The sequence below is a fragment of the Embiotoca jacksoni genome, unplaced genomic scaffold (assembly GCF_022577435.1).
Source record: "Embiotoca jacksoni isolate LCO1_2020_lvr unplaced genomic scaffold, fEmbJac1.0.p SCAF_2, whole genome shotgun sequence".
NCBI lineage: Eukaryota > Metazoa > Chordata > Actinopteri > Embiotocidae > Embiotoca > Embiotoca jacksoni.
Genome location: NW_027185340.1, coordinates 24,715,883 through 24,742,043, shown reverse-complemented (window position 1 = coordinate 24,742,043; position 26,161 = coordinate 24,715,883). Strand labels below are relative to the sequence as shown.

Here is a 26,161-nt window from a genome sequence, read left to right as displayed (position 1 = left end):
AGTGTGATGGTACAAAATATACAAGAGCACTGATGAGCTGAATTGTAAACGGATGAAATGACGTAAGAAAGCATTAAAAAGCATAAACTGCATGAGGGGAAATCGTATTTTCTTCATAGTCTTCGACCAACTATTGGTGGCAGTCTGCAGGGGAAAGACCTTCCGTGTTGAGGCCGACGCTAAAAAAAATATTTTGGCAGTTTTAAAGTGTGTCCGTGCTTCCCTTTGAGTGTTTCTTAAAACCAAACGGCTCCAGCTAGAAACAGAAGAAAACGTACTGTCAGCATCTTCTAAAAAGACTTTAAAAGAACCAAAAATTTGCAAAATTCAAAGGCGTGGAGAGTTAAAACCCTAAAATCCTGTAAAGCGTGTTGACGTAATCAGTCCGAGTCTCGAACACCAGGAGGATGAAAACGTTCCTCTGAAGAGACAAACGAAGTCGGGCCGGCGCGGCGCCAGTTGGACGCCCCGTCCTCCTCACGGTTTTCCGTCCGTCGGGCGGAGGCGTGCGGTCAGCTCCGCCACCACGCGCCTCATCATGTCTCCCAACCCGTCGTGCATCTCCAGCAGCTGCTGCGGCGAGCAGCCTCGGAGTCCGAGCGCCGACATCCTGCCGGTCAGAGCCTCCACCTCCGACAGCAGCCCGCCAGGACCCGGCTCCGGCTCCGGGTCCGGTGCGCCGGGTCTCTGGTTCTCCAGGACGTCCTGCTCTGGTCGCCCATCCGCAGAAACAAACTCGTCCAGCAGCTCCGTGGCTGCAAACAGAAAAGACGCCTTTGTTTGAGTACTGAAAGGAAAAGCTTGTGTTTATTTGCTGGTTCCACGTCTCCACGGTGAACAGGAGCCGGTTGGATCGGATGAAGATCACAGATGAAGAGAAATGTGACGTGAATCTCTAATGAACAGCTCAAACTCGGCCTGCTGTTGTGCTGAGCAGACACATTGTTTTATTCCCATCTATATAAAAGCTGTCGGGTGTTTTCAGTACAAAACCTGCTGCTGAATTATAAACACACACATACAGTGCAAAAAACATGCAAACTTTCTTTCAAGAATCCAGCACGTTTCTTACAGTTGCCATGGCAGCAAAGGACTCTCTCCTTTGTTAAATAGATCTTTAGTAGTTTTACAAACTTTACATTCAGCCCTTCTGTGGTCTATTTTTATCAGCCAGTCTTTGAATTCTTCATTTTGGAGCCAGAAATTCAGGAATCTACATTTCCCTTCATGTTTCCCTTCGACGAACTGAAAGAGGATAAAACCACTCGGACAGTACCAAGAAATATTGCCAGAAAAAACAAACAAATTATTTGATAAATGGCAAACAAAATTCCCTGAAATTTGCTGCATTGTGGTTTCACTGCTCCCATCTGACGGACAAATGAACAGAGTTCATCCAGCGAGCGTCTCACCCGACGTGGTGTTGTCCTCGTCTGGATGTTGAGGGCCGCTGGTCTCCAGTTCAGAGGTCATCATCTCCGTCTCATCAAAACTCTTCAACTCATCGCCGCCTCGTCCTTTCCGCTACGGGATCACAGTTTAGGTGTCAAATTCACTGAAAGGATCATTGGTGTTGTGGCGTTACAGCCCTCCTGCTGTTGCTCTTCATCGGTCGCCGTACCTGCTGTTCGTAGATTTTAAGCGCTTTCTTGACATTGGAGATCTTTGGGGAGCGAATCGGCAGAGTCTTGATTTCACCGGGAGTCAGAGCGCTGAGGTCACCGACCGTTTTGATGTTTCTGGCTCGGACAAGCTGCCCGAAACCACGAGACCTGAAGACAACCGACGGCAGTGGAAAACACCCCAGATGCATCTTTGTGAAGCGGAAAAGTTTCACGTTAATTAAAAAGTAGAAATATCAGAGCCTCACCACATGTTGGAGGATATCTGAGGCAGCACGGCTTCCACCGGCGTGGAGCAGCCCACCAGGGCGGGGTAGATGCAGTCTTTGGACACGGGGCGAGGCTCTTGGCTCATTTCAGCAATCTGGAACAAAAGATAAAAAAGGAGGCTCATCTTCCATCAGGACGAACAGCCTCCAACAAACCGACTCGGAACCAAACCGGAAAACCGTTTAAAGCCGGCCCGATCGATATTTTGACTCCGAACGAATTCAAACATTGGACCGACTTTCTAACGTTTTGTGTCACCAGCTCAGACAAGAGATCTGCTCAGATTATTATCGGGCTCTTGTGTTACAGGAGTTTACGGGCGACCTGTGAAGTGTTGTACAAAGAAAATAACCGGGTCAAATGTTTCAACGCGTGTCCGTTGGGTGCCGGTGAAACACGTCGACACGCGTGTTCACGTCTCACCGAGTCAAATGTCAAACTCCCCTCAGGTAGATCTTCCACGTCAGGACTCTTACCGAGTCGTGTTGTTTCAGATCACAGACAGGAGATGACCTCATCGTGTGAACACGTGTTTATGTCCTCTGTTTAAAACTCAGTAAACTCTGATTCTTCTGTCCAGCAGCAGTGAAACAGAAACAGTGTTCAGGATCAGCTGCAGCTTCCTCAGAAGAAACGCAAATTTAAACACGCAAACTAAAATTCCTGATATTCATGGACTTGGACCAAAAAATGATGAAGTTCCCTGTCTGGAAGAGAGTTTTGATAATTCCCTGATATTCCTCGGCTCGTGGGAAACCTGCTCTCTTGCCCTTTTGTCCCCAATAGCAATAGAAACATGTTTTTTAGTAAGCAGGTTGTAGAAAAGCAGCTGAACTGCTACCTTCTGAGCACATTGGCCTCATCTGATGAAGTAAAAATCCCAGTAGTGAAAGAGGCAGATCCACTCATCAATATGTACGGTGCTATACTCATCAGAGGAGGCTGGATAAACCAGCCGAACAGAGAGCATACTGGACATGTCATCTTCTCCCGTGTGTCTTCATACCAAACATTTCTTGGAGCTCTTGTAACCTGGACTACGAAGGTTCCTTGGACTCAGGGTGAGCAGGCCCTTTGTTGGAGTGGTGACCTGCTGGAGGAAGAAACAGGACCGTCAGGGAAAAGAGCTGGTCTGAGTGGACCGGACCGGACCAGAGGCGTTACCACCGTTCACACCTTCGGCTGTGGGATGCTGCTGCCTTTGGACCTCCTCGGCGAGCTGGTTCTGACAGCCGGGCTGCGACGATCAATGTCGTCTGCAGTTTCCTGACGCTGGATTGGATTCGCAAAGGACACGCGCCTGAACTGCAACGACACGGAGGAACCCAAGTTACTGTTACCAACATTACAAACACAAAGATTTGATTTTTGGCTCACAGAAGTTGCGTATTGGAAACCCATTTGAACCAAGTGTGTCTGTTACTAACCTTGAGGAGGGGTGAGGGAGTGTCCACCTCCAGCGCTCTCTTCTGGCCCTTCTTGAGAATACTGGTGGAGGGTGAAGCCGAAGGAGACCAGGTTCCCCTGGTCCTCCCACCGTCGGGGCTTTGTCCTACGTCTGGCCGCATGACCGACTCCAGGTCGTTCTGCTTCACGGGAGAATCCTGAAACACAGATTCAGAGATCCTCGAAGACTCGGAGGATGCTGAAGCAGAGCACGCGTCATCCAGATCTGCAGCAACGTGGTTTTCAGTGCTGGCCATCAGAGTTTTCCGTTTGTTCGGAGACTCCATAATCTGGGTTTGGCCGTCGCCTTCATTCTCCATTGGACGTGCAGCCTGTTTCTCCCCGCTGGCTTCTGCATGCTGGTTTGAGGTCGACTGCTCCTCCTCCTTTGAAGGCTCATCTGTGCCAGTTGGACACTCCATCTGGTTTTGTGAACGACCGTCTTTAACTTCGTCCTCTACTAGAACGACTGCATGTTCTTGGCGGTCTGAATCGGACATTTCTTTTTCTGTAACCACGTCCCCAATTTCAGATGCTGCTTCATCGTTCTCCTTTAAAGACTCTGAGAACTGCAGTTTGTCTGTTGTCCCATCAGGGGGCGCTACCGAGTCCACAGCAGATGAACACAGGTCACTGGGAAACTTTAACTGAATCTGTTCATTACTGAGAACAACAGATTCAAGCATTTCTAACTGCCCAGAGTCTTGTGAGGAAGTACGATCACTGCTGGTTTTAGAATCTCTTCCTCTCTGCTGATCCTCGCTGCTCATCTCTACATCCTCAGTCACCTCCAGAGATACTTCAGCCTCCAGAGATACTTCAGCCTCCAGAGATACATCAGCCTCCAGAGATACATCAGCCTCCAGAGATACTTCAGCCTCCAGAGATACATCAGCCTCCAGAGATACATCAGCCTCCAGAGATACTTCAGCCTCCAGAGATACATCAGCCTCCAGAGATACTTCAGCCTCCAGAGATACATCAGCCTCCAGAGATACTTCAGCCTCCAGAGATACATCAGCCTCCAGAGATACTTCAGCCTCCAGAGATACATCAGCCTCCAGAGATACTTCAGCCTCCAGAGATACTTCAGCCTCCAGAGATACTTCAGCCTCCAGAGATACTTCAGCCTCCAGAGATACTTCAGCCTCCAGAGATACTTCAGCCTCCAGCTCCAGTGGGGATCGGTCCTTACTCTGCACCTCCATGGTACCTGTAACCAGGAGCAATTCAGCGCCCCGCAAATCCTGAAATTCTGATGATTCTTCTAGATCGGTTTGATTTGTTGCTTCTATGCGTTCACTACATTCCTTTTGAGAAACATCAGCATCAACCTTCTCAGTTTTGTCCTCCTGAAGTTGAAGGGTAAGAGGACTTTGCAGAGAGGCTTTAGATTTCCTCCCTCTCTTTTTGGGGATAACAGCGTTGCCTCTGGCCTCAGAGGATTCAGACTCCGAGGACTCCACACCGGCTACCAGTGCTTGGGAGGACCTTCGTCTTAAATACCTGCCCCTGCCTTGGGAGGACTGGGATTCATCAGACACATCTAAGGACTGAGAACTCTGTGGAGTCGAGCTGCTCCTTGATTTTGACGAGCCGTCTTGTACGTCGCTCCTTCTGGTCCTACCTCCAGCTCGCGTCGTTGCCTGAGAGTTAGACCTACTTTGCCTTCCTACAGAATTCTCCGGGTCACTTCTGTCTTGGGATCCTGCCGTCTCAGACGACGCCTTGGTTCTTCTGGATCTACGTTTAGACTGGCTATCAGAAGATGAAGGTGTGATCACCTGAGAGTCTTCTTGACTGAGGTTGGCACTCATAGTTTCCAGCGCCTTGTGTTTGTCTTGGACCTCGGCCACCATGTTCTCGGTCGGGTTTGTTCTATCTTGGGACTTGTCATTAGTTGGAGAGTCCTTTTCCTTTTTGGCCGTTCCTCCAGGCTCAGACTCTTTGGACTGGCCTCCATCTTGAGCTGAAGGCACGACGGTGTGACAATCCTTGTTCGACTTATCACCTTCTTTTTCAGTCTTTTCTACCGGCTCCGACTCCTGAGACTTGCCACCAGTTTGAGGGGAGAGAGTGACCGTCTGGGAGAGTTTCTTTGGCTCACTATCTTTGTCAGTCTGTTCGAGCAGGTCATGGGTGACAGTTTGGCTCGTTTCCTCTTCGTCAGGCAAAACGTTTTTCTTCAGTCCAGCATCCTCCTCCATCTCCGGTGAAACTTTGCTCTGCCGACTGCGCCTGCCCGGTTTGACACGTGTTTGACTGGACTCGGGCTCACCGCCACTTCTCCTTTTGCGTTCCGATTTATTGAGGAAGTTTTGTGAAGAGCTGAACAGTCTGATCTTCTTGCCCTGAGAGTTGGTTTGTCTGGACTCACTTGTGTCGCTCTGAGCCCTCGTTCGTAATCTGTCCCGAACACAGTTGTCCTCGGCAGACATGCTCCTGGTGTTTGATCTGCTTTGCATCGCGCTCTGCTTTGGAGAATCGCTTTCGGCCTTTTCTGCAGAACGTGTCCTTTTACACTGGGTGTGTTTTGAGTCCCGCTGCTCGGCCTCCTCTCCGGGCAGCAGAGGTCTGATTCTGGAGCGGCTGGACCGTCTGGGTTTGTGGGGAGATGCCTGGGTCACGGACGATTGAGAATCATCGACCTCCAGTTCAGATTGCTCTTCTTGGTTTGAGAGTTTCATTGTCTCTGATTTTGTGGCCTTTGTTGTATTCCCCTTTACATCAACTTCAGTTTGGGTGTCTGGGATAACATCTTCGTCCTCTGTGGGGTCACTCGGCAGTCTCTCCGTCAGCTTCACCGGCTTGCTTTTCATTCTAGAGTTTGCTGGCCTTCGAGGGGACTCCGGTGCATCGTCCACAGGGCGCCGAGAGTCCATTTTTATAGTCGGCGTCGACTGGGAACCCTGAGAGTTTGGAGCAGTTGTTGTCCGGGAAGCCTGAGAGGAGAACATCTGATTGGTGTTCGAGCTTTCTCGGCTGTTGAAGGTCTTTACGAGCGGACTTGGAAACGCGACCACGCTGCTGGGGCTGGTGACCTTCCCGTCAGCGTACTTCTCCAGAGTGATAAACGACTGACGTCGACTGTGGGCTTTCTGGGGCGTCCCTGAAACCAAATCTGAAGAGGCGGAGATGTTGGGATCAGTGGTGTCTTTAGCCTGCACATCCACGTTCTCAGCCGACTTGTCACTTATTGTGTTATCCTCCATAGAAACATCTGCTGAGGCGGAGACCATCTCCTGCTGGCTTCCTGTCATCTTATCTGTATTTTTTGCATCAGTATTGTCTTTAGTCTCTTTAGTTAGAACTTCAGTGTTTTCCTCATTTTCCAAATCTTTATGAGGAGTCTGAAAGAAACCAAATACACGTTACTAAATCTTTCTGCAGACATACAGAAAAAAGGATATAAAGCATTGAGATTTGCTGTGATCTAACGATGATAATGGAGAAATCAGGAGGTGTTACTTGACACATGCTTGATGTGCGTTATAGCAATGAAGAGATTTCCTTATTCTTTGAGTACGTAACAAATCTAAAATGCCATTTAAATCCTTCGAGGTATATATACTGGTGTGTTTCTGTGCTTGTCTGTCATCCAAAACATTATTCTGGGTCTGAGCTGTGAGGTTATTTAGCTCAGCAGGGATAATAACATACCGTGATCGTTCCTAAAGGTGTTAAAAAAACAAAACAACAAAAAAAAAAAAAAAAAAAACGTTGCAAAGACAATTGAAGTATTTTAAAATCCCGTTTTGTTTGCTAGCTCAGGTTTTCTTCCATGCCTTCGTTGATTCAGTGCTGCATATCTTGGTGCGCGACTGCCACCAACTGACTGAGACTATAAGAGCAGTCATGTCAGCACCTTTATTAAAGCTCTAACCGTGTTAGTTTCATGGTAACCTGGAGATGTTACCATGACTTTATTTCATAGGTAAACTTGATTCATACATGCCGTGGCAGCGAGGAAGAACAGGATCTGAACCCACGGAGTGGGCGGAGTCTTTCCCTGATCTCTTTCATTACCTTGTCAGGAGCCTCTTTCGTAACGCCGTCATCTTTTTCAGTTGTCAGTTTGTCCCTGTTGACAAATAGTTGATAATGAGTGTTTTATTTCCTCACCAGAGCAGCGATTTATTTTGTTTGTGAAAGTTAATGCTCAGAACTTACGAAGAGTCGTCTTGGCTCCGTGTGTACTGGCTGAACACGCTGGTATCCAGAGAGGCATCCAGGTTGTTGTACATGGCGGGAATGTCAACCCTGCAGCACAGAAAACAGCAGCTTCACTCAACGTGCACACGTCAACCTTTTCAACCCTCTCAACCCTACAGGCTGTTTTCAGGAGATTTCACTCTGAAGCTCATATCTTGGTCATTGTTGGTGCTGAACATTCATGCTGTATCATTTTATCAGAACAGTCTGGGCTATCTGGATCTTTCATTATTGAATTTGATAATACTAGGACATATTTTATTTAGCCTTTATGTCAAGGAAAAAAATGGTTGAATTAAATTGTCATGTTTTTACATGTGTCTCACCACAAGATATAGTTGTGTAGAATCTGGCATTATATAAACCATGCTTGTGGGACCCTGTATGACTCAGCAATATAAAAATAAATATGTGTTAAGTGCCTGATGGAAAACGGATGTCATGAATGACTCCCAAACCAGGAGACACGACCCTGTGATATGTGCTGATAACACTTGGGTGTCAAGGTAGACCTGCAAATACGTTGATGTTATTCTCATAATACAAAGTAGGATGTAATGTCAGCTCTATGTTGGAGACGGCACAGACGTCAGCTGTTTGTTAAGAACCACATTTAAAGAGGCTTTGTCGTGCAGAGAAACGACAGGTGTCCTCAGAAAGAGTTTGTTCTGCTGGTTCTTGTGATGCAGTATGTCGTGAAGCCGTTCAGCCGTGAGGTTTAAATGACCAAATGCAGACCGCACAGATCGAAGGAGAAATCTGACCTTTTAGTCCTTTTCACCTCCTTCTGGTGCTCCGTCAGAACTCTGTCCTTCGTCTCGGGAGGGATAAAGACAAAGTCAATGGAGGCCTCCTCATCCAAAACGTCTCTGCGAGGAAGCTTAGGAGATCCAAAGTCCAGCTTTGTCTGCAACAGTGGAAACTAATGAGGCAATGCATTCATATTATGTTTGATATTTTCATAGTGCATGTTTTCAAAGAGCACAGTACTGTACACTAGAGGAAATACATCCAGACCCTCAAGAAACACCATTTGGTCCGAGTACAAACGTACAGAAACTGGCTTGGAGGTCTTGGTGGAGCTCCTGTCCTTCAGCTCAGCAGCCTTCCCCTGCACCGAGTCCCTCTTCCCCCCCGATGGAAGCGACATCCCGCTCAGTCTGGTCTCCAGCTGAGAGCTCTCACTCTGAACACACGGTGACACAGGGAGAGTGAGAGCGCTGCAAGTTTAAACCACAACGCAAAATAAAAAGATATTTACGCCAACTCACCGAACACTGTCTGCTGAGCTCATCTGAGACCGAGACCACCTCAAAACCAGGGAGGATGATCGGGGTCCTCTGTTTCACTTGGCTCAGTACTGGTCTGTGTATGAAAAATGCAACATTGAACACTTTATTTGTGTGAAAGGTTTGGCATGAAGATTGTTCCCAATCTGGCCTTCTGTGAGTCCTGATCTGAATCCTTTCAAAGATCAGAGTTCCCACCAGGTGAAATGAAACCGAGCCAAACCAAACCGGACCTTCACTGAATAAGAAGCTGAACCTCCGTGACCCGACATGAACAGAAAGACATGCTGCCGTTGTGCTGAGCAGACAAGAAACAGCAGCAATTCAGCTAAAAGAACATATTTTACAGATGTTGATAACAACAGCAGCAGCAAAATGCATCACAAGTGGTGAAAAATTCTGTAAAACCCAAAATCAAAACCGAAGTTGGATTTTTATCAAATATGGAATAAATTGTTCTGGATGCTGATTACTTTTCTCAGTTTCAGGTTATTCCTGAGAAAACGGTGTTGTTTCTTCTTCTTATCCACGACTGTTCACCGTTTTGCTGCGAGTACAACATGAACATGAAGCGATAACCCGGAGATGTTCACCTGATCTGGTCGGGGTAGGCGAGGCGGGCCGCGTTGGCGAAGGTGGAGTTCCAGAACTGGGTGACGGAGACGCGGAGCTGCTTGTTCTTGTGGAGGAACAAGACGCAGAGCAGCGGGCAGAGCTGAGCCAGAAGTTCATCGTCGTAGGCCACAGCGGATCGGCTCTGCAGGCAGCCGAGGACGTCCCCGAGAAGCTTCTCCAGCTGCAGGAGACGGAGAGGGGAAAGCAGACGGCTGTTACTTCGGCCACTTGAACGACATCTAAAAGGTTTGTGCACCTTCGACGAGGACGGCACCTTCTCCAGGAGCTGCGCGGTGAAGGCGGGCGGCTCGCCGGCTGCCCGTCGGTAGAAAGCGGTGAGAGGTCCGATCAGAGAGGTCAAGGCCTCCTGGACAGTGTTGGCCAGAACGAGGTTGGTGAAGAGAGCAGACAGGACCGATACCAGCGCCAACGCTGTGGTATCAAATGAAGCCTCGGGGGCCTCCAGGTAGACCTGCAGACACTGCAGCAGCAGGTCCTGGAAGCTGGACAGGTTCCCCAGCGCTTTACTCCTCTTGTGCAGCCAGTGGACGGGTGTGTAAGGAGCTAGAAGAGCCAACGTTTTAAAACACATCATTCCTCTAAAATCTACGAGTGAAAGCAGAGATAAAGGTTGGATTCAGTTCTCTTACACTTCAGCTTTTGTTGAAATTGAGGCGTGTACGGTGAGAAGTCCACACACTCCACCATGACCTGGAGGATGCTGGCGACGGCGTTGGCTGTTGAAGGAACCTGGAGGACCGGACAGCAGCAGCACCACAAAATAAGCAAAACTAACATTTTTGAAGTGTAAACTTCCACATTCAGGTTTCCAATCGTGATGTTTTCACAAATTATCTGGGCTTTTAAATTGTTCTCCAATCGGGACGCCGATGCTGATTTTTTATTATGTATTAAGAATCTTTTAAATTGCTTTTTGTTTATTTGAACCTATAAAAAGTGTAGGTATTTATATATATAGTTATTATTTCATATGACCTAACCTGGCTCTAAATGCAGTTAGAGCCGTGGTCGAGTTTCGGCACATAACAGAGTAGCCCAATTTAGGGTACACGGGCCAAATTTGGGCCACACCTTATTTGTTTTGTCCCACCATGGCTTTGACAAGCTCGTGCGTATTCTTTTTATTGCGTTACTACTGCAGTGCTGTAAAATCCCAACTTTAAAGACTCCACACTAAAGTTTGTCCAGCTAAGAAGTACGTGTGTGTGTGTGTGTGTGTGTGTGTGTGTGTGTGTGTGTGTGTGTGTGTGTGTGTGTGTGTCCTAAGTCACTGACTTTAAGCTGCGAGTCAAGATGTGATATAGAAGCTGTGAAAATATTTTACAATATAAATGGGTAGGATTACTTTTATTGACAACAAAATAATAAAATTAATCTCACGCAGATGAAGAGTAGTGTTTTAATTATTCCAAAAAAATCTATTTCAGATTCAGAAAGTAAATTTTCTGCAAAATATATTCATATATATTAATGAAATGTAATTTCACATAACATGAACACGTATTTTGGACCCTCCACCCTCCATTCACATGAATTTTTGACCCTTCGTATGCATGAATTGGGGCCCCTGGGGTATTTCTGGAAGTCATTACAGATTGGTTAAAGGCTGCTCCAACAGTTTCAAAATGACCCTGAAGGGCCTGGAAACGACCCCCTACGGAGCAAATACATCCACACAGTGAATGCAGGTCTGGAAACAGCAGGCTCATAATAAAAACACATCTTCGTTGGATGTTCACGTCGGTCCAGAGTTCTGATACTCACAGCGAGAGCCTCTCGGTCCACCGCGGCTGCTATCTTTGCACAGAGCTCCTCGCAGCAGATGTTCTCCTCGGCCGTGACCACCAGAGCAGAGCAGCGGGCGAACACCTTGTACAGCTTGGACCACGAAGACAGCATCGACTTCTGAGCCGCCTAAAACACAGGGATCCCGATCAGGGCGAATCCTCCGGTCATATGATGGTAAACGATGAAAGAAGACGAACAGACCTGCGGTAGCGGGGTGCCACACAGGAGGTGCGTGACGGGGAGCATCAAGGCAGAGTGCATGGCACTGAAGTTATGCTCCAGGGCGTCACCTTGGTTCACTTCATTAGACTGTAAAAAAATTAAAAAAGTTTGTGAGGACAAATTCATGTTCTGACATCAGGCTCACTGATTAAGCTTTTAAAAAGCTGAGATCCCTTCACCAATGTTAATTCTCCGTGATGACTTTATTCTTCCCGTAAACTGACCAGTGTTTTTGTAATGTTACGTGTCAGGTTGTCGGTGCATCCACAGGTCTAATGATCATGAACTCTCAGGAAGGCCTCGACGCAGCGTAAACAACGGCCATCACCTCAGAGAGGAAACTAAAACCGGCTTCTCATCTCAGCGGAGGGTTTTCCAAGTTTGAAAAGCCGAGTTAACGGAAGAAGTGAGTCCCATTCTTCTCTTTATGTACCCGTTTGTGTGTGTGACAGTTTTTTTTGTCGGGGAGGGAGGTGGGGTGGGGGGGTCATCTCCATCATGATAACTGCTGAGAGAGCACTTATTTTGTAACTTAAAGGTTTATAAACTAAAATGGCCGCCCAGCGGTCGTCTGCCTCTGCTAACCACTCCAGTTCTAGTTTACATGTATATCTGCCCAAACCCATAAAGGTCTTGAACTCCGGATGACCTTGACCTTTGACCTCCAAAATCTAAGCAGTTCCTCTCTGAGAAGAAATTCCCTCAAGGCCTTCCTGAAAAATTGCGTTGAAATGCACGTGTTGATGTGAGGTGACAGTGACCTTGACGTTTGACCTTAAACCACCAACATCTCCCCAGGTCATCGTTGGTTCAAGGTGACTGGATGGAATTTGTTTAAATTTGGCAGTCAGAGATAATATGTTCATGTGAATGTGTTGACATGGGACACGGTGACCTTGACCTCTGACCTTTGCCCCCTTAAATGTAATCAGTTCATCCATGTTTCTGCCCAGTTTGATCTAATTCCCTCAAAGCGATCTTGAGATATCATGTTCAGCAGAAAACGTAACGCCTCCTTTATAAACAAAATAAAACAGAATCAAAACCAACGGCAGCTTGAAATTCAAACCTGTGCGATGGAGTCAGTGAGCGAGCCGACCATCACGCTCCACATCCTCCACAGCTGCTCCTTGGTGTGCAGAGACCCGGCGCTCCGGCTGAAGGCGCCCAGGACCGCCTCTGCAAACGCTAGCGGGGAAGCGGGACCCGACAGGCCGCAGCCAACCAGCGTCTGGAGGCAGCGGAAGAATCTGCAGGTACAAACACCAGAGGGCGTCATTAAGTACAGCAGAGCACGTGACGATGTCATCAACCCACTTTGTTGCGCTTCGTATTTTTAAAAAAAAGTACGAGCTTAAAAAAGAAATGCAAAAGGACAAAACGAGAGCCGTTTTTTAACTGGAAGAAGTATATTTCTATATTAACACCATCTGTTACCGCTGGGCACCAGCAGGAGAAACCAGCCGACTCAGCTGTTATATCCCAGTTAGTTCTCCAGTGTAACAGGTCTAACGCTCACAAGTCCACTTCTATCATAAATATGATGAATATGAGCTCGATGGCACCAGTCTGGCAACTTAGTGGAAAAGTGAGAAATTGTGGAGTTGTGAATACAAAATAAGTCATTAGTTGAAATGGACTTTGTGCAAAACTTGACTCCAAATTAAAAAAGCGTCACATGTATATGCGTCAAACCAGGTAACGTGGTGGATAAAAGTTCCAACAAAAACCAGTTCGTAAGCTTTATTTAATGAAAAAGTAAAGTGTCCACTCAGACGGTCCCGAAGAACCGGACTTCACCTCAACGTATTATATTTATTATTATGGATTATTAATGTTCCTTAAAAAATGTCAATGTCATTTGCTGCGTATTAAGTCAGAGTCTGTGACTGTAACATACCACGACTACATCCAAACTAGGTGCAGCCTCTTACAACTTGAAGTGTGTGTAAAACTAATTTAACAAAGTATTCCTTATTTCTTCTGCAGGCTTCTGCTTTTTTGTATTTTCCCGGCCTCCTCTGGTTTGTTTCGGTGATGAGGAGGGAGAGATTGTTCTGAGGAGTTATTTTGGGTAAGAAAGCGAGTTTTGTTTGTAAAGACCAATTTAAGCTGTAATAGTTTCAGCAGAGGTTCTGTTGAGGACATTTTTTGAAATATTGCTGCGATGGCTTAAATCTGAGTTTGATTATTGCGATCGCCAGATCGCGATTTCCTGGAGGGAGTGAAGGTAAAAAAAAGTCTGTGTTGAAAATGGCCTCTTCAGTCAGTCCTCGGACCAAACGAACGAGTCTGGAATGAGATGATCAAACTAAACTCTGGACCCACCTCTCATCCTCCATGTAGGCCGACAGCATGCTGCTGTTGCAGAGGAGCAGGATGAGGAACAGAGCCGGCGTTCCCTGAGGAAAGAAACACCAACCGACCGTCAACAAACCTTTAATGAGCATTTCAGAAATACGTGCTGACTGGGGGACAAAAGAAGAACTCACATTTAACACGTCCATCTTGCCCACTTGATAGGAAGCAGAGCCAAGAACTCTCTGGGGAATACCTTTGACTGTGGCCTCGAAGAGAACCTGGAGTAAACAACAACAACAACAACAAAACTTCTTAAAGCTGCAACAGAGAACTGCAATTCAAATATAACAAATCCAATCAGCAGCCACATAACTGACATCGAAAGACTGATGACAATAAATGACGTAACTTGTTGGAGACACGTTTTGAACTGGCATGAACCTTTTCTTACTGAGCTCAAGATGCCTGTTCTGAAGTACCTCATAGATCTACTGATATAAACTAGTTGAGTGTTTGATGACTTCCTGTCAAAGGTTGTGGCTCTATTTTACCATGACTCTGTCTGCAGGCAGAGCTTCTGAGGTGACGATACCCTGCAGAGCTTGAAGCATCAGCGTGAGCACTTCAGAGCCCTGGCGATCCTTCTTACTGCCTGCTGACAAAGCACAAAGGATATTTTACAAATCCTGCTAAAGAGGGTCAAACACAAAGACCATATATGGACAGGAGGGACATCATCGGGGACAGGCCCCTCAGAGTTTGGTGTTTTCACAGCAGTCCAGACCACGAGGATCTGAACGCTCCAACTTAAACTGATGACGGTGAGAGTGGGTCGGGCAGGAGGCCGGACGAGGTCTCGCTGGTCCTCCTCCTCTGTGACAGAGCCACAACCCAATCAGAGTGCTCTATGTGGTGCTACCCGGCTGGACCCACAGCTCAGAGCCCACCCTGCTGAGCAGCAGCCACAACAACACACAAAGTAGTGATTTCATACCACAATAACAAAAAGCAGTGTGAAACTAACATTTCATGTGTCACTCGTCAAGTATTTGGCTTTCTTGACCAAATTTAAGGTTGCATTTGATTCCCAGACTGAACAAATGGCCTTCATTTACATTTCTCTGGTCGTGATCTCCCGTTCACATGAAAACTATTCATGACTAATATACCATCTCTTACCAGACTCTATGGTTAAGTTGACAAACCGGACAAGACTTGTCCATATGACATCCAAGAGGGGATCTGTAGGACACAAAGAGAGAGAGACAACCATAACCATGTTTACATGCAGTCAGACAGCAGGTTTTAGCTTCAGTGATGTTATATTAGGTTTAAGGTTAGGTCGTCTTTTAGGTCTTCTATGAGATCTACACGTTGGAGTTGGAGACGGACTGTGAACACAATTGAATAAGTGTCTATTATTGGTTATATTTACTCTCTTTCCCAAACAGTGTTGACACAGACTTCCTTTACTTGCCTTGGTTACTCAAATACAAAGACGACCTACACCAATACATTAGTGTAGGTTGTGTCGACACTGCTGGATCCTTTTTAACCCTGAAAACTTTGGAAAATGCTGCTGAGCTCATCTCAGGTAGAATGGACCAACTAGTGTGGACGGGTGGAAGACGCTCTTGAAGACGATGAAGCTTGGTGTCCTGATTTGATCTCATCAGTGAGACCGTGTGCGACTCATCACACCCCTATGACATGAAAACTCTCTGGAGGGAAACAAAGAACATCAACCTTGACTGTAGGTGGTTCATTCAACACAAAACGCAGGTTACTGCCACGGCTGACCTTGTTGACCTGCAGCTGGTGAGCAGATTTATTCTGCATCCCATAAAACTGCCGACAGAGCCGCTGGTATTTCAGCAACTTGGGACAAATCCTGCATCCAGCAGAGATTTCAATCCTACTTGGAGCACCAGTGTCGCACCTGTTCTGGTGACCCAATCGTCTCAGTCCCCGTCTCAAGTCCCCATGCCCTCTCCTGTCTGACCAGCGCTGCATGCCCAGTGTACGTGGACGGTCAAGTGCTGTGTTTTCAGGCCTGTTAGTGAACGGAGTTCTGAAACGGTACTAAAACTCTAACGCAAGCAGCAAAGTTACAACAAGCTGAAACTATCAGCATCACAACGAGAGATCATTCAGAAAGACCCTGAGTTGACCAATCAAACGAATGCAAGTTTAAGGTCTTCACGACCCCACCCACTCGCATGTTTCCCGTTTCTGAGTGGCTCTGCCCTTCATGAAACAGAGATCAGAGGACAGAAACTCGCACAACTGTCAATGTCTGCAAAACGCAGCAGACTCTCAAACTGAGCTGGAAACAAACAGCAGATCATAAATTAGGGTCAACAACATAAATACAATATTTTTGGGGGGACTGCAGCGGAGGGGCGGAGCTAAAAAGAGTGTCGGTCTGTCACTCAGTGAGGGAGAGATCAGTTGAATACCGCGACTCTTCAAATTAAAAGCCCTCCAGTGTCACAGGCTCCAGAGCATACACCCGGTTTACAGAGACGGGCAGCCGGTCCCAGTCGAAGGGAAACACTGAACCTTCCTGTTAAAGCTGATGTTTGAATACTTTATTTGACACTTTTCAACTTAGTTTAGCAGCACACAAGCTGCATGCACGGCAGCAGGCGTTTAGGGAACATCTGTAGTTGTAGATAGAGAAAATACAACATAACAGCAAAATTATACTAACAACTCCTGACCTTTCTGCTCAATGCAAAGAGGATGACAGGATTGAATTCAACTCCGTTGTGCAACTGAAAGATTGAGATCCAAGTGAAGCCGTTTACCTGGAGCGTCTTTTCCGACGTTGACGAAGCCGTCTCTGATGATGAAGATGAGCACAGAGGCGTGTTTAGTGAAAGACGAAGCTCCAGACAGGAGAGGCTGATTCAAAGGCTCTGAAAAAGAAGGACAGCCTTGTTCACATGATGATTTAACCAAAGTATGGAGATTTACAGAGGAACAACCAGCCGCAGACACCTGACACAACAACATGGAGGGAAGACCGACACCAGGAGGGTTTAGTGTTCATGTTCGATGGTCAGGAACAGTTCAGACAACCAAAGGTCAGGATGCATCCAACATGACGTCATCTCCTTGAAGCTAACATTGTGGCTAATGTTTCTGTGCTAATTATTTTTGTTTATTAAATTAAAGAGTTTTTCATGGTGCATTCATCTGATACATTTTTGTTGTGAAATTCTGGTATTGAGAGTTTTGTTATATCGGCATCAATCAACGGCCTGTCCCCATTTTGGCAGCAATTTTCCTGGCAACTTATTCTGGGTCAGAAACAGGAAGCGTGAGTTTTCTTGGCTGTGATAAGCGTCTGGTAACAGCCACAGACACTGTGAAGGGCCGACCAATCAGCGAGCAGTGCCGGTGGTTACCCACGTATGTCCCGCCCCTCCTTCACTGTGATCGGACGGCTGGTGACGGTGACGAGTGCAACTCTGGGTGACCGGAATAATTCTGCACAAGATAAACGTTCAGCACGTCGTCCAGCTGCTGTCGTGCATTAAAAACAATTTTAACAATATTTTGTATTCAGGAAAAAACCCTTTGGTTGACGCGGTCGGTGGCTGCAGAGTGTCGGCACATTCTGATTGGTCAAAATTGGATGGAACAACTGCAACCGACTCCCTATAGATGGGGGCCACAGCCATATTTCACAGAGTGAAAACTGATATGGTAACACCAGGCTAGAAGAGAATGACACCGCTGTCAAGAAGCACATCACCGTCATCATAAGTACATCAACTTTACGTCGACGCTACAGTGTGTAACTTTTCTGAATTGCATGAACACAAGCAGTTTCAGGATATTTTACTTGACATGTCCACCCACAGAAGACTGGAGCAGCGAAATCTCTTCTACTTTATCACCTTTTCGGTTCCACAAAAACAAACCTGCTCAAATCTGAAAGGGAGCAACAGCCCAACAGATCAGTCCTCACTTCATGTCTAATAAAACACGCATTTTGGAGGACCTCTTTTTACAATAACTTTTTTCATTCTTTTGCTGCCAGGTTACTTCTTCTGCCATCAGTTTATGCCCGAGTTGCATTTCAAAATAAAATCCAAGCTGATTTTCTTTGCTGATCCTCAACTGAAGACTCAGGCACCAAATAAAAAGCAGTTCAGCGCAGAGCTCCGACCCACCGAGACTCAGGGTGAGTTTGTTCTTGGCTGCCGTGGAAACAACCTCTGGTCCCATAAAATAGTGAAGCAACATCTCCAGGCCCAACAGCTGGATGGAGGGGAAGGTGGAGGCGACCTGGACACTGGAATTCAGGCTCATCCGAGATGTATTGGCTGGACTGTTGAAGCCTGAGAGCCCAGAGAAGGAAACAAAAACTACACATTACACCTTTCACTGCCGGGAGTCCAGTCCTGCTGTGAGCTGGTGTCTCTCAGGGGATTGATAGGCGGATGTGGAAGCCTACCCGTCTTGGGTGTGCCAGGTGCAACAGCACCATTTTGATTGACAGGTCTGGAAGGAGTGCCAGAGACAAAAGAGGATTCGGGTCCGATGGTGCACTGGAGCAGCGGTACAGAAACCTGGAGACACAAACACGGTTCACCAACTCCATAACGTTACACCTGAAGTAGCTCTCTATGAAAACTGACAATACAACATATTTCAGATCTATATCCATCTACCAACAGATCATAAACAGGGAAACATCCACCTCGTAAATCCACATTTCAAGGCCTTTTCAATTCAAAACCATCTGATTCTAATTATTACACTTCTGCCCCTTCATTCATTTGTATTCTTTTGTATGAGTGGCTGCGACAGGTGAGGGCGGGGCTACAGCAGTAGTTTGTGCTGTCTCACCTGATCAAAGTTGGGAGACAGATTGGGCCCAAGTTGGACCACCAGGTACCACCAGACCTCCACCTTGGTGAGCAGCAGAGCTTCTGTTCTGACATGGATGGATGTGAGCGGCTGCATCAGGAGCTTCACCCGTTTGGCACTGGACAGGATGTCTTCAGGAGGAAGAGGAGAGACCATTTAAAACCTCTGTTTGATAACTGAGTACCTGTGCCGTTCAAACACAGGATTAGTTTAGTTTGAGGGCTAAAAAACACAACTTGCACCGCCGAGTCGCTCACCTGGATTGAGAGCAAAGTTATCGATGAGGCTCTTCCAGGCGATGAAGGCAATCTTCTTAATGGTCGGAGAGGAACTGCGGAAACCGAGCTCCTCCAAGTGCAGCAGAGAGTTGATGAAGGGACCTCCTCTGTGCAGCAGCTGTGGAGGGAAAACATGTCAATCTGTCCCAGGTGTCTGGATATCAGTCTGTCTAAATCAGGGGTGTCAAACATACGGCCCGCGGGCCGGATCCAGCCCGCCAGGGGGTCCAGCTCGGCCCGCCGGATGACTTTGCTAAGTGTGAAAATTACAGAAAGACATAAATTCCATTTCTATGAGAATATGGAGGTTTATGAGTACAAACATTTTGTGATTTTTAAAAAAAATTTTTTAATCGATCCAGTAATTGCTTCAAAAACAGCGTAAATGCGATTTCTGCTCCGGAGGCAGCAGCGCTCGCTGCTAGGGAATCTGTAGAGGAGAGCCGGGGCAGATAAACACTGGGCTGATGTCTGAGTTTTTGGTCTTTATGTTTCTAGTTTATTGTAGAAAGACCTTAAAATAGGGTTTATCATCCAAAAACCTTCACCAATGATTTAAACAGAGAGAAATATTGTTGTTATGAATGCATTATTATGCTATGATTTTACTGGTCTGGCCCACCTGAGGTGAAAGTGGGCAGCATGTGGCCCCTTAACTAAAATGAGTTTGACACCCCTGGTCTAAATGCTCTGAATGTTGTGAAGAGGAACCGAGACCACCAGAACCAGAGAAAGTTCATCCACAAACATGTTGCTGAACACATCATCCCTCTTTCTTTGGTCAGATAAATTAAGACATTTGAAGATGTTACATTCAGAGTTCCTACTCTGAAGTCAAAGTTCAAACTCCGACTTTCACCGACTGAGAAGCTGAACCTCCTCGACCTCTAACAGAAAAACATGCTGCCGTTGTCACATCTGTTAAAAACAGGCTGACACATGCCCCCTGGCTGATATTCAAATAAAATAAATCCATGTATAAATACTGGCTGCAGAGTCAAAGAATTAACTAACAAGAGTAATTAGCTCGCAACTTAATAAATTACATGTTTAATTTGTGTCTGATTATTAACGCTGCCAAACATCCATACTGACAATAACCAGCTAACTAACGTTATAGATACAGACATGGAAAATATTACATGCACAATTAACTGATATTCCAGAACTTGTCCCATAAAAATGATTAAAATCCCTGAGCTGCTCTGTCTGGAAAAGAGGTTTTGAAATTCCCTGACCAATGTGAACTTTGTGTAAAAGACTTTGGGAAATCAGCACAAACATTTTTCACCATTTTCTGCCCGTTTAAAAAAACAAACAAAAAAAAAAATGACTCAAAAAAGATTAAAAATAAATTCACATTACACACAAAAAAGAGATAAACTTCAGCTACGAGAGAGAAAGAACAGACGTTTCTGTCCTTTCCGTTCATCATGGAAACCTTTTTTTTTTTTTTTTATGCCAACACCAGCTGGTCCAAAGATTTGTGATTTTGCAGAAGTGTTCTTCTGTTCTGGACTCGTATTTATAGACGTCTATGCTCCCTGTGAAATGGTTTATCCCCGCAGGCCGACATGAGGAGGCCAGTGGGAGGAGCCTTTACTACCTGATGTCTTCATTATCCTCCGAGCTTTTAATGGAGACAAGCTCAGCCATGAACTCCTTAAATACTGTCAGCTGATCAAAGTCGTGACGAGAAGGAAAACACTTCAGATCACTGTTATAGAAGCAATAACACGCCGTCCCGCGCTGCACTCGAGTCCTGCATACAGGTAGAAAGAAAAACTCTCAACTCACTATGAGGACATGCAAGAACCAGAGTAGAGGAGATAATTCTTCACGACTGAACTCCGACATTAGTGAGGAGAAAACAAACCCGCTCCCTGCTGCAGTCATCCTGATCCACAACAGTATCAGAAGGACGAACATATAAATCAGAGTTATGTGGAAACAAGAGGACACAAAAACCCTCAGCGTCAACAAAACGCCTCCTTAAATCTAAACAGGACCCGAGTTACGTACGTTTTCCCTCCCGGACCAGCACTCATAAAAACGAGGGGAACTCAGGAAGTGATGATGATCACGTGAAGTTTGTACCCGTTAGTCATCAGGGTTGGACCTTCCTCCTGCTACAAACTCAGCCTCACACATGCAAAACATGCAAAATGTGCCTTTGGCAGGACAAAATGGGATGTCAGACATTTTCAGGTGATTTGTTGAACAGGGTTCGGTTTCTCTGGCGGGTCAAACGTCACTTGGAAATAAAACCGTTTCAGAAAATGAGTATCAGCTTTTAAAGGTTTGTCAGAAATGGAGCTCAAAGTCTCAATCTGTCATCGAACAGACGTGAACTGAATCAGAGACAGGAAGTTTAAGATGTTCCTGAAGGTTGCAGTACTGTGTATTGATCTACTAACCCGTGAGCGCCAGGACGCACACATACAGTAAAACATGAATACTTTACCTTCCCGAGCAGTTTCACAAATAAGGGCCAGAGCTTCAGGACGTTGGTTTCATTCTTGGACATGAAAAGTTTCTGCAGTTCTGGGATCAGTTTCTGAGGAGAAACATGAACAAGACAGCAGAGTCATCACACAGCTCAACTCGTTCTCACCACGTCACTCTTCTGACTAACCTTAAAAAAAAAGATATTTAATCGTTAAATATTCAACTGTTAAAAGGGCAATCTGGAAGACGTTTACTTTAAAACACATCGCACCAGTAGATGGTTCAGGGATTATAGTCTTTAATCTACCATGATATTTTTAATTTTCAGAATTATTTTCATCCTGGTTTTGAATAATCACTACACCAACACCCTGACAACATCTGTCTTCCAGGTTTGACAGAATGAATTGCTTGTTAGTAAATTAAAATTAATTGGACTTTTACAGTGTGATTCTTTATATATTACAATTATTCTCAAGAAAGAAACGCATCACTAAAAATACAAAGACGTTTCAGTGTATTTTTAGTTGGATCAGCAATAGATCAGTAATGACAAACAAAACAACTACTAACTGACAGCAGGAGAAGAATATTTAAATTCCACCAAACTGCAGAAACTCAGAGAGGTGTTACATTGAAATGTGTCCCCCATCAGATTCTGTGAATCACCCCTTCACTCCTCACGTCTAAACCCGACCAACCCAGCGGACGCTGTCCATCACAGATGTCAGTGCATCTGTCTGGACGTTGCAGTGACTCACTAGCGCCCCCTAATGTTTCTGTACAAAGAAATGGGATTCCATTCTTACAGATTGTTGTGCACACCTCAACACCACAACCTCTCTGAGCTCTGCCGCCCTCCAACACACGGGGAGATACTCACTGGGGACATCATTGGTTCGATAACAGCGGCCACGTCCATCTGTTTCTGCAGGAGAAGAGGCATCCCCATCTCCAAGGCGGCGGCAGCCCGCAGACGCACCTTGGAGGCTGAGTGGACCACCAGCGGGACGACCAGCTTCGCCCACTGCACCGCTCGGTCGCCCATCTGGGTCGGCACCTGCTCCAGCATCCTGCACACACCACGGACACAAAAACCACGGCTCAGCAAAAACAAAACACGATAAATGATGCTTCATTGAATATCACATTTCAACACGGTCATTACAAGTACACATTCATAAAGAACAAGGAGCTTTTGACCGGCTCCTCTGCTGTAGTTAAAACAGCTGGTGTCCAAACTGATATCTGGTCTGATAACACTTGTTAGAGGAGGATCAGATCCGACAGCATGCGAGTGACTTCCTGTTCAGAGGGCTGTTTAAAACTGGCCCACTTGAACACTACTAGTTCCTCTGACGGCGAGCCGAGACATTAATAGGAAGTACTGGAGGTTAGAATAAACTGAATTCATGTTTTTACCTGATGACAACGTTCAAGGCCTCGTGCTCCATCACCACAGACTGGACGTCCTCTCGGCTCCATACCTTCTCCAGAGTTTCCACTATCAGCGACACCTGGACGGAAGAAGCTACGTGGTTCAATACACAACGACCTTTCACCCCTGACATCACCACCGCTGCTCCATCTTGGGCCACATTTGCCTGGATTTAAATCTCTGCTCACTTTTTTGGCGACGACATCTGCATGAAAGCTCTGTTTGGAAACGACCCACAATGCTCTGGTGCACGTGTTCTTATCGGCCGACTTCACCACGAGGAAGCAAAGCGCCGACAGTATTTCTGCTGCGAAGGTTTCTGGAGAACAAACAGAAGAGGATCAGCCGGCGCGGCGGTTACATGTTTAAAATGACGACGAGTGTGACGTATGACGGGAACGTACCGGGCACCGCGGAGACGACGTGAGCGTGGTACACGCAGAAGCCCAACGCCTGCAGGGCGGCCTGGCTCAGCTCGGCACTGGAACTGCTGATGTGAACCTGGAAACCACACAAGGCAGAAACACTGAGCCATCACGGATGAAGAGATCTGCTGTAAAAAATGAAACACGAGAGGCTCCCGCAGCTTTTTAATGTCGTAAAACAGTCCCTCCAGGATTTCACCGAGTTCTTCTGTGATTGGTGCGATTAAAAATGTTTGATTTTGAGGTGGATATTCTCAAAAATTGCGATGAAATTTGTGGAGTTTTTGAGAATTAGAAAAGATTGGAAGTCGAGATAGAAAGATTTTATCTTTTTCAAAGCAACACCTGATAAAAGAATAAATATGTAATCACTGCCTTTGATAATAATCATGCTGTACATGAGAAATATTTGAGTTTTAATCTTTTTTTTTTTAACTTTGACCTATTTATTAAACTTAAGAGAACCGTGAGGCTCCATGAAAGTGACGGTCTGTGACTGTTACGAGAACAACTGGCGCCCTCCAATCGGAGGGTCGGCGGTTCAATCCCCCGTCAGTTGAGCTGGTTTCGGTTTCCTCCGGTGGCCAGAGTTGTTTTTTTGTTGTGTTGATTGTAAATGAGGATTTTTTTTTGTTGTTGTTGTTGTTGTTAATAAAGTGTGTTTTGTTTGAAAAGAGTTACTTTGACTTGACGAGCCTTTTTGGCTGTTTAAATTTTTTTTAATTGCAAGCTCCCGCAAATATTGCAGAGTTGGCTTGAATGTGTCTTAATTATTGCGAAGGTGATTTCTGGGAGGGACCGGTAACGGTGAACACAACACTCACCAGAACGGTTTTACCCAATCGGCAAAAGTGCTTTTCAACAGCAGGGAGAAACTGGCGGCCTTCTTCTCCGCTGAGCCGACTGGAAAAATAAAATAATAAGCTGTTCTCTCACTCGTAACGAAGGAGAAACTCCGTCCTCGAACACGAAAGCAGGCGACTTACTTAGCGATGGTGAGGTAGGCGTCCGTCTGCTCGGACGGTCCGGCGGTGGCGTCCTCCAGAGTCTCCAACAGAGGGAGGAAGCTGGAGGTGCTCGGAGGCCCTGCCGACACCATCATCATGACTCACCTCCGTCAGGCCTTTGACGAGGAGATGGAGGAGAAAACACATGTTGGGAACATGGTCAGCGGTCTGAACCCAGATCCTCACGTCCTGCGTGTCGAAGCAGTCGTGAGTTTCAGAGTGAATGTGGCGAACGTTTGCAGGTTAAAACAAGAGAGCGAATCAATGAATCAATGAATGAATGAATGAATGAAGAATCAGGAGGCAGGACCGGGTCTCTGAAATCATAATTAAACAGCACGGTAAAGACGAGGCTTGTTGACAGACAATTAACTCGTAAAAATATATGTTTAAGTTGTTTATAAAGTACAACACGGTTTTGTGCTTCTCAAAAATAACGAGCATTTGATGGATCAACCAAAAATCTTCCGGATTTGGAAAGATGGTCGAATGAAGAGAATTTTTTGTATTTTTATTAAACATAATATTGGGCTGTATGAGCTCTAATTATATAAAAGTGAGTCAATAAATCAACAAAAACAGAACTGACCGGCTACTTGATAATAACGTCTTTTAATTTCAGCCGTCATACAAGCATCTTCATGTAAAAAGCAGCTGACTGGCGGTTAAACATGAATAAACCAGCCATCCGGGATCCTTCTCTCTTCTGGCTGCGTTTACTATCTCCAGATCATTTTGTCCTGATTCTTTTACCATGTTGATGATTTCTTCACCACTAAAAGGTTGTTTTGCTCCTCCAAACATCGCATAGTGTACAAGTTGTAGAGCAAATGTGACTTGACTACTGACTGGTACAGTGAAAGTGTACAATGACATTTATTCTCCTGCTTCGTGGAAGAACTTTCTCTTATTCATCTATTAGACGCTTTTAAAAAGACATTTCTGTTTCTTTTATCTCGTGTAAAGCAGATGGTGTTGAAAGGTGCCATGAATTTAGACTTCGCTGGCACCTAAAGAAGAAATATTCAAGAAGAAAGCCGATGATGTGTTCACATACCTGAGGGGAATCAAACTGCGGCCACCCTCCACTGCTGTGGACGGAACAGAACAAAGTGAGGACGCGGACGCCAACATGTCGACGATGTAAACACGGTGTTTGCGGGTGAAAGTGACGTGATGTTAAATGCTGCCAGAGGCCACGAGTCACGTTTAAGGACCCGCAACAAGTCTACCGGTGTCCCGCTGCTGCACGCGACACGGAGCAAACCGGACTTTCCCTCGTTCAGACCCAAAACCGGCGAGCTTCTCTGGTTAGCAGCGCTAGCAAGCGAGTCCGGAGGGAGCGAAGTTTCCTGCACGGACGAGCGGACGACCGGCGGCTAACACGGCCGCACACCTCCGGGTCGGTGGTGGTTGGACTCACCGACACACCGACACACCGACTCACCGACAAACCGACAAACCGACACAGCTCACAAACATCAAACATTGACACTTTGCTTGTTTGACACAACACACCGGCGGCTCACCTCGCCCCGAGTTGTTGGACGGACACACAACACACCGGCGGACTGTCCGGTCAACACACCGGCGGACTGTCCGGTCAACACGTCACTTTCCGCCGCTTTTACGGTTCCGTACTTCAGCTTCCTTCTTCGGCTGCTCGGCTGCTCTGCTTCCCCGCGAAATTTGCTGGCGCCAAACCACCAAGCCGACGTACAAAATTACCTTTGACCCCTCTACGTCACACTCAGACCGCCCCTTTTTTACCTTATAAGGAAAGAGAGCATTAGTATCAATAACAGCATCCTGATGGTGCAGGGTTCAAAACTCTTACTTACTGTCACTAATAATAACCAAAGCAGCCGCTTTTTAAACTGTTCGGTTGAACCGGG

At 46.2% G+C, this 26,161-nt stretch overlaps 1 protein-coding gene across 2 annotated transcripts; it reads right to left on the bottom strand.

Moving 5' to 3' along the window:
* Nucleotides 1-389: 389 nt before the first annotated feature.
* Nucleotides 390-26,161, bottom strand: rif1 (replication timing regulatory factor 1). Of its 2 annotated transcripts, XM_069155175.1 has the most exons (36): nucleotides 25,796-26,161; nucleotides 25,324-25,357; nucleotides 24,246-24,382; nucleotides 24,084-24,162; nucleotides 23,239-23,335; nucleotides 23,023-23,153; nucleotides 22,819-22,913; nucleotides 22,280-22,469; nucleotides 21,413-21,505; nucleotides 18,928-19,066; nucleotides 18,650-18,801; nucleotides 18,255-18,369; nucleotides 17,971-18,138; nucleotides 16,597-16,707; nucleotides 14,966-15,028; nucleotides 14,338-14,441; nucleotides 13,978-14,064; nucleotides 13,814-13,887; nucleotides 12,555-12,735; nucleotides 11,465-11,572; nucleotides 11,240-11,389; nucleotides 10,105-10,204; nucleotides 9,729-10,018; nucleotides 9,433-9,635; nucleotides 8,822-8,915; nucleotides 8,605-8,736; nucleotides 8,315-8,457; nucleotides 7,509-7,598; nucleotides 7,365-7,419; nucleotides 3,320-6,688; nucleotides 3,069-3,197; nucleotides 2,899-2,985; nucleotides 1,871-1,986; nucleotides 1,622-1,772; nucleotides 1,413-1,524; nucleotides 390-755 (listed from the first exon to the last, which is right to left on the bottom strand). In XM_069155175.1, the coding sequence occupies exons 3-36, from the start codon at nucleotides 24,362-24,364 to the stop codon at nucleotides 478-480; spliced, it is 7,605 nt and encodes a 2,534-aa protein (XP_069011276.1). In that variant the 5' UTR covers nucleotides 24,365-24,382; nucleotides 25,324-25,357; nucleotides 25,796-26,161; the 3' UTR covers nucleotides 390-477. The 2 variants fall into 2 exon arrangements, with proteins under 2 accessions (XP_069011276.1, XP_069011277.1); XM_069155176.1 differs by having other exon boundaries at nucleotides 14,338-14,438; nucleotides 24,246-26,161.

Coding starts and splice junctions, on each gene's coding strand:
- rif1 (XM_069155175.1), bottom strand. CDS start 24,364: ATGATGATGGTGTCGGCAGGGCCTCCGAGCACCTCCAGCTTCCTCCCT. Junction 23,154..23,238: donor CGTCGTCTCCGCGGTGCCCG/GTACGTTCCCGT, acceptor TTTGTTCTCCAG/AAACCTTCGCAGCAGAAATA. Junction 10,205..11,239: donor TGGACCGAGAGGCTCTCGCT/GTGAGTATCAGA, acceptor CCGGTCCTCCAG/GTTCCTTCAACAGCCAACGC.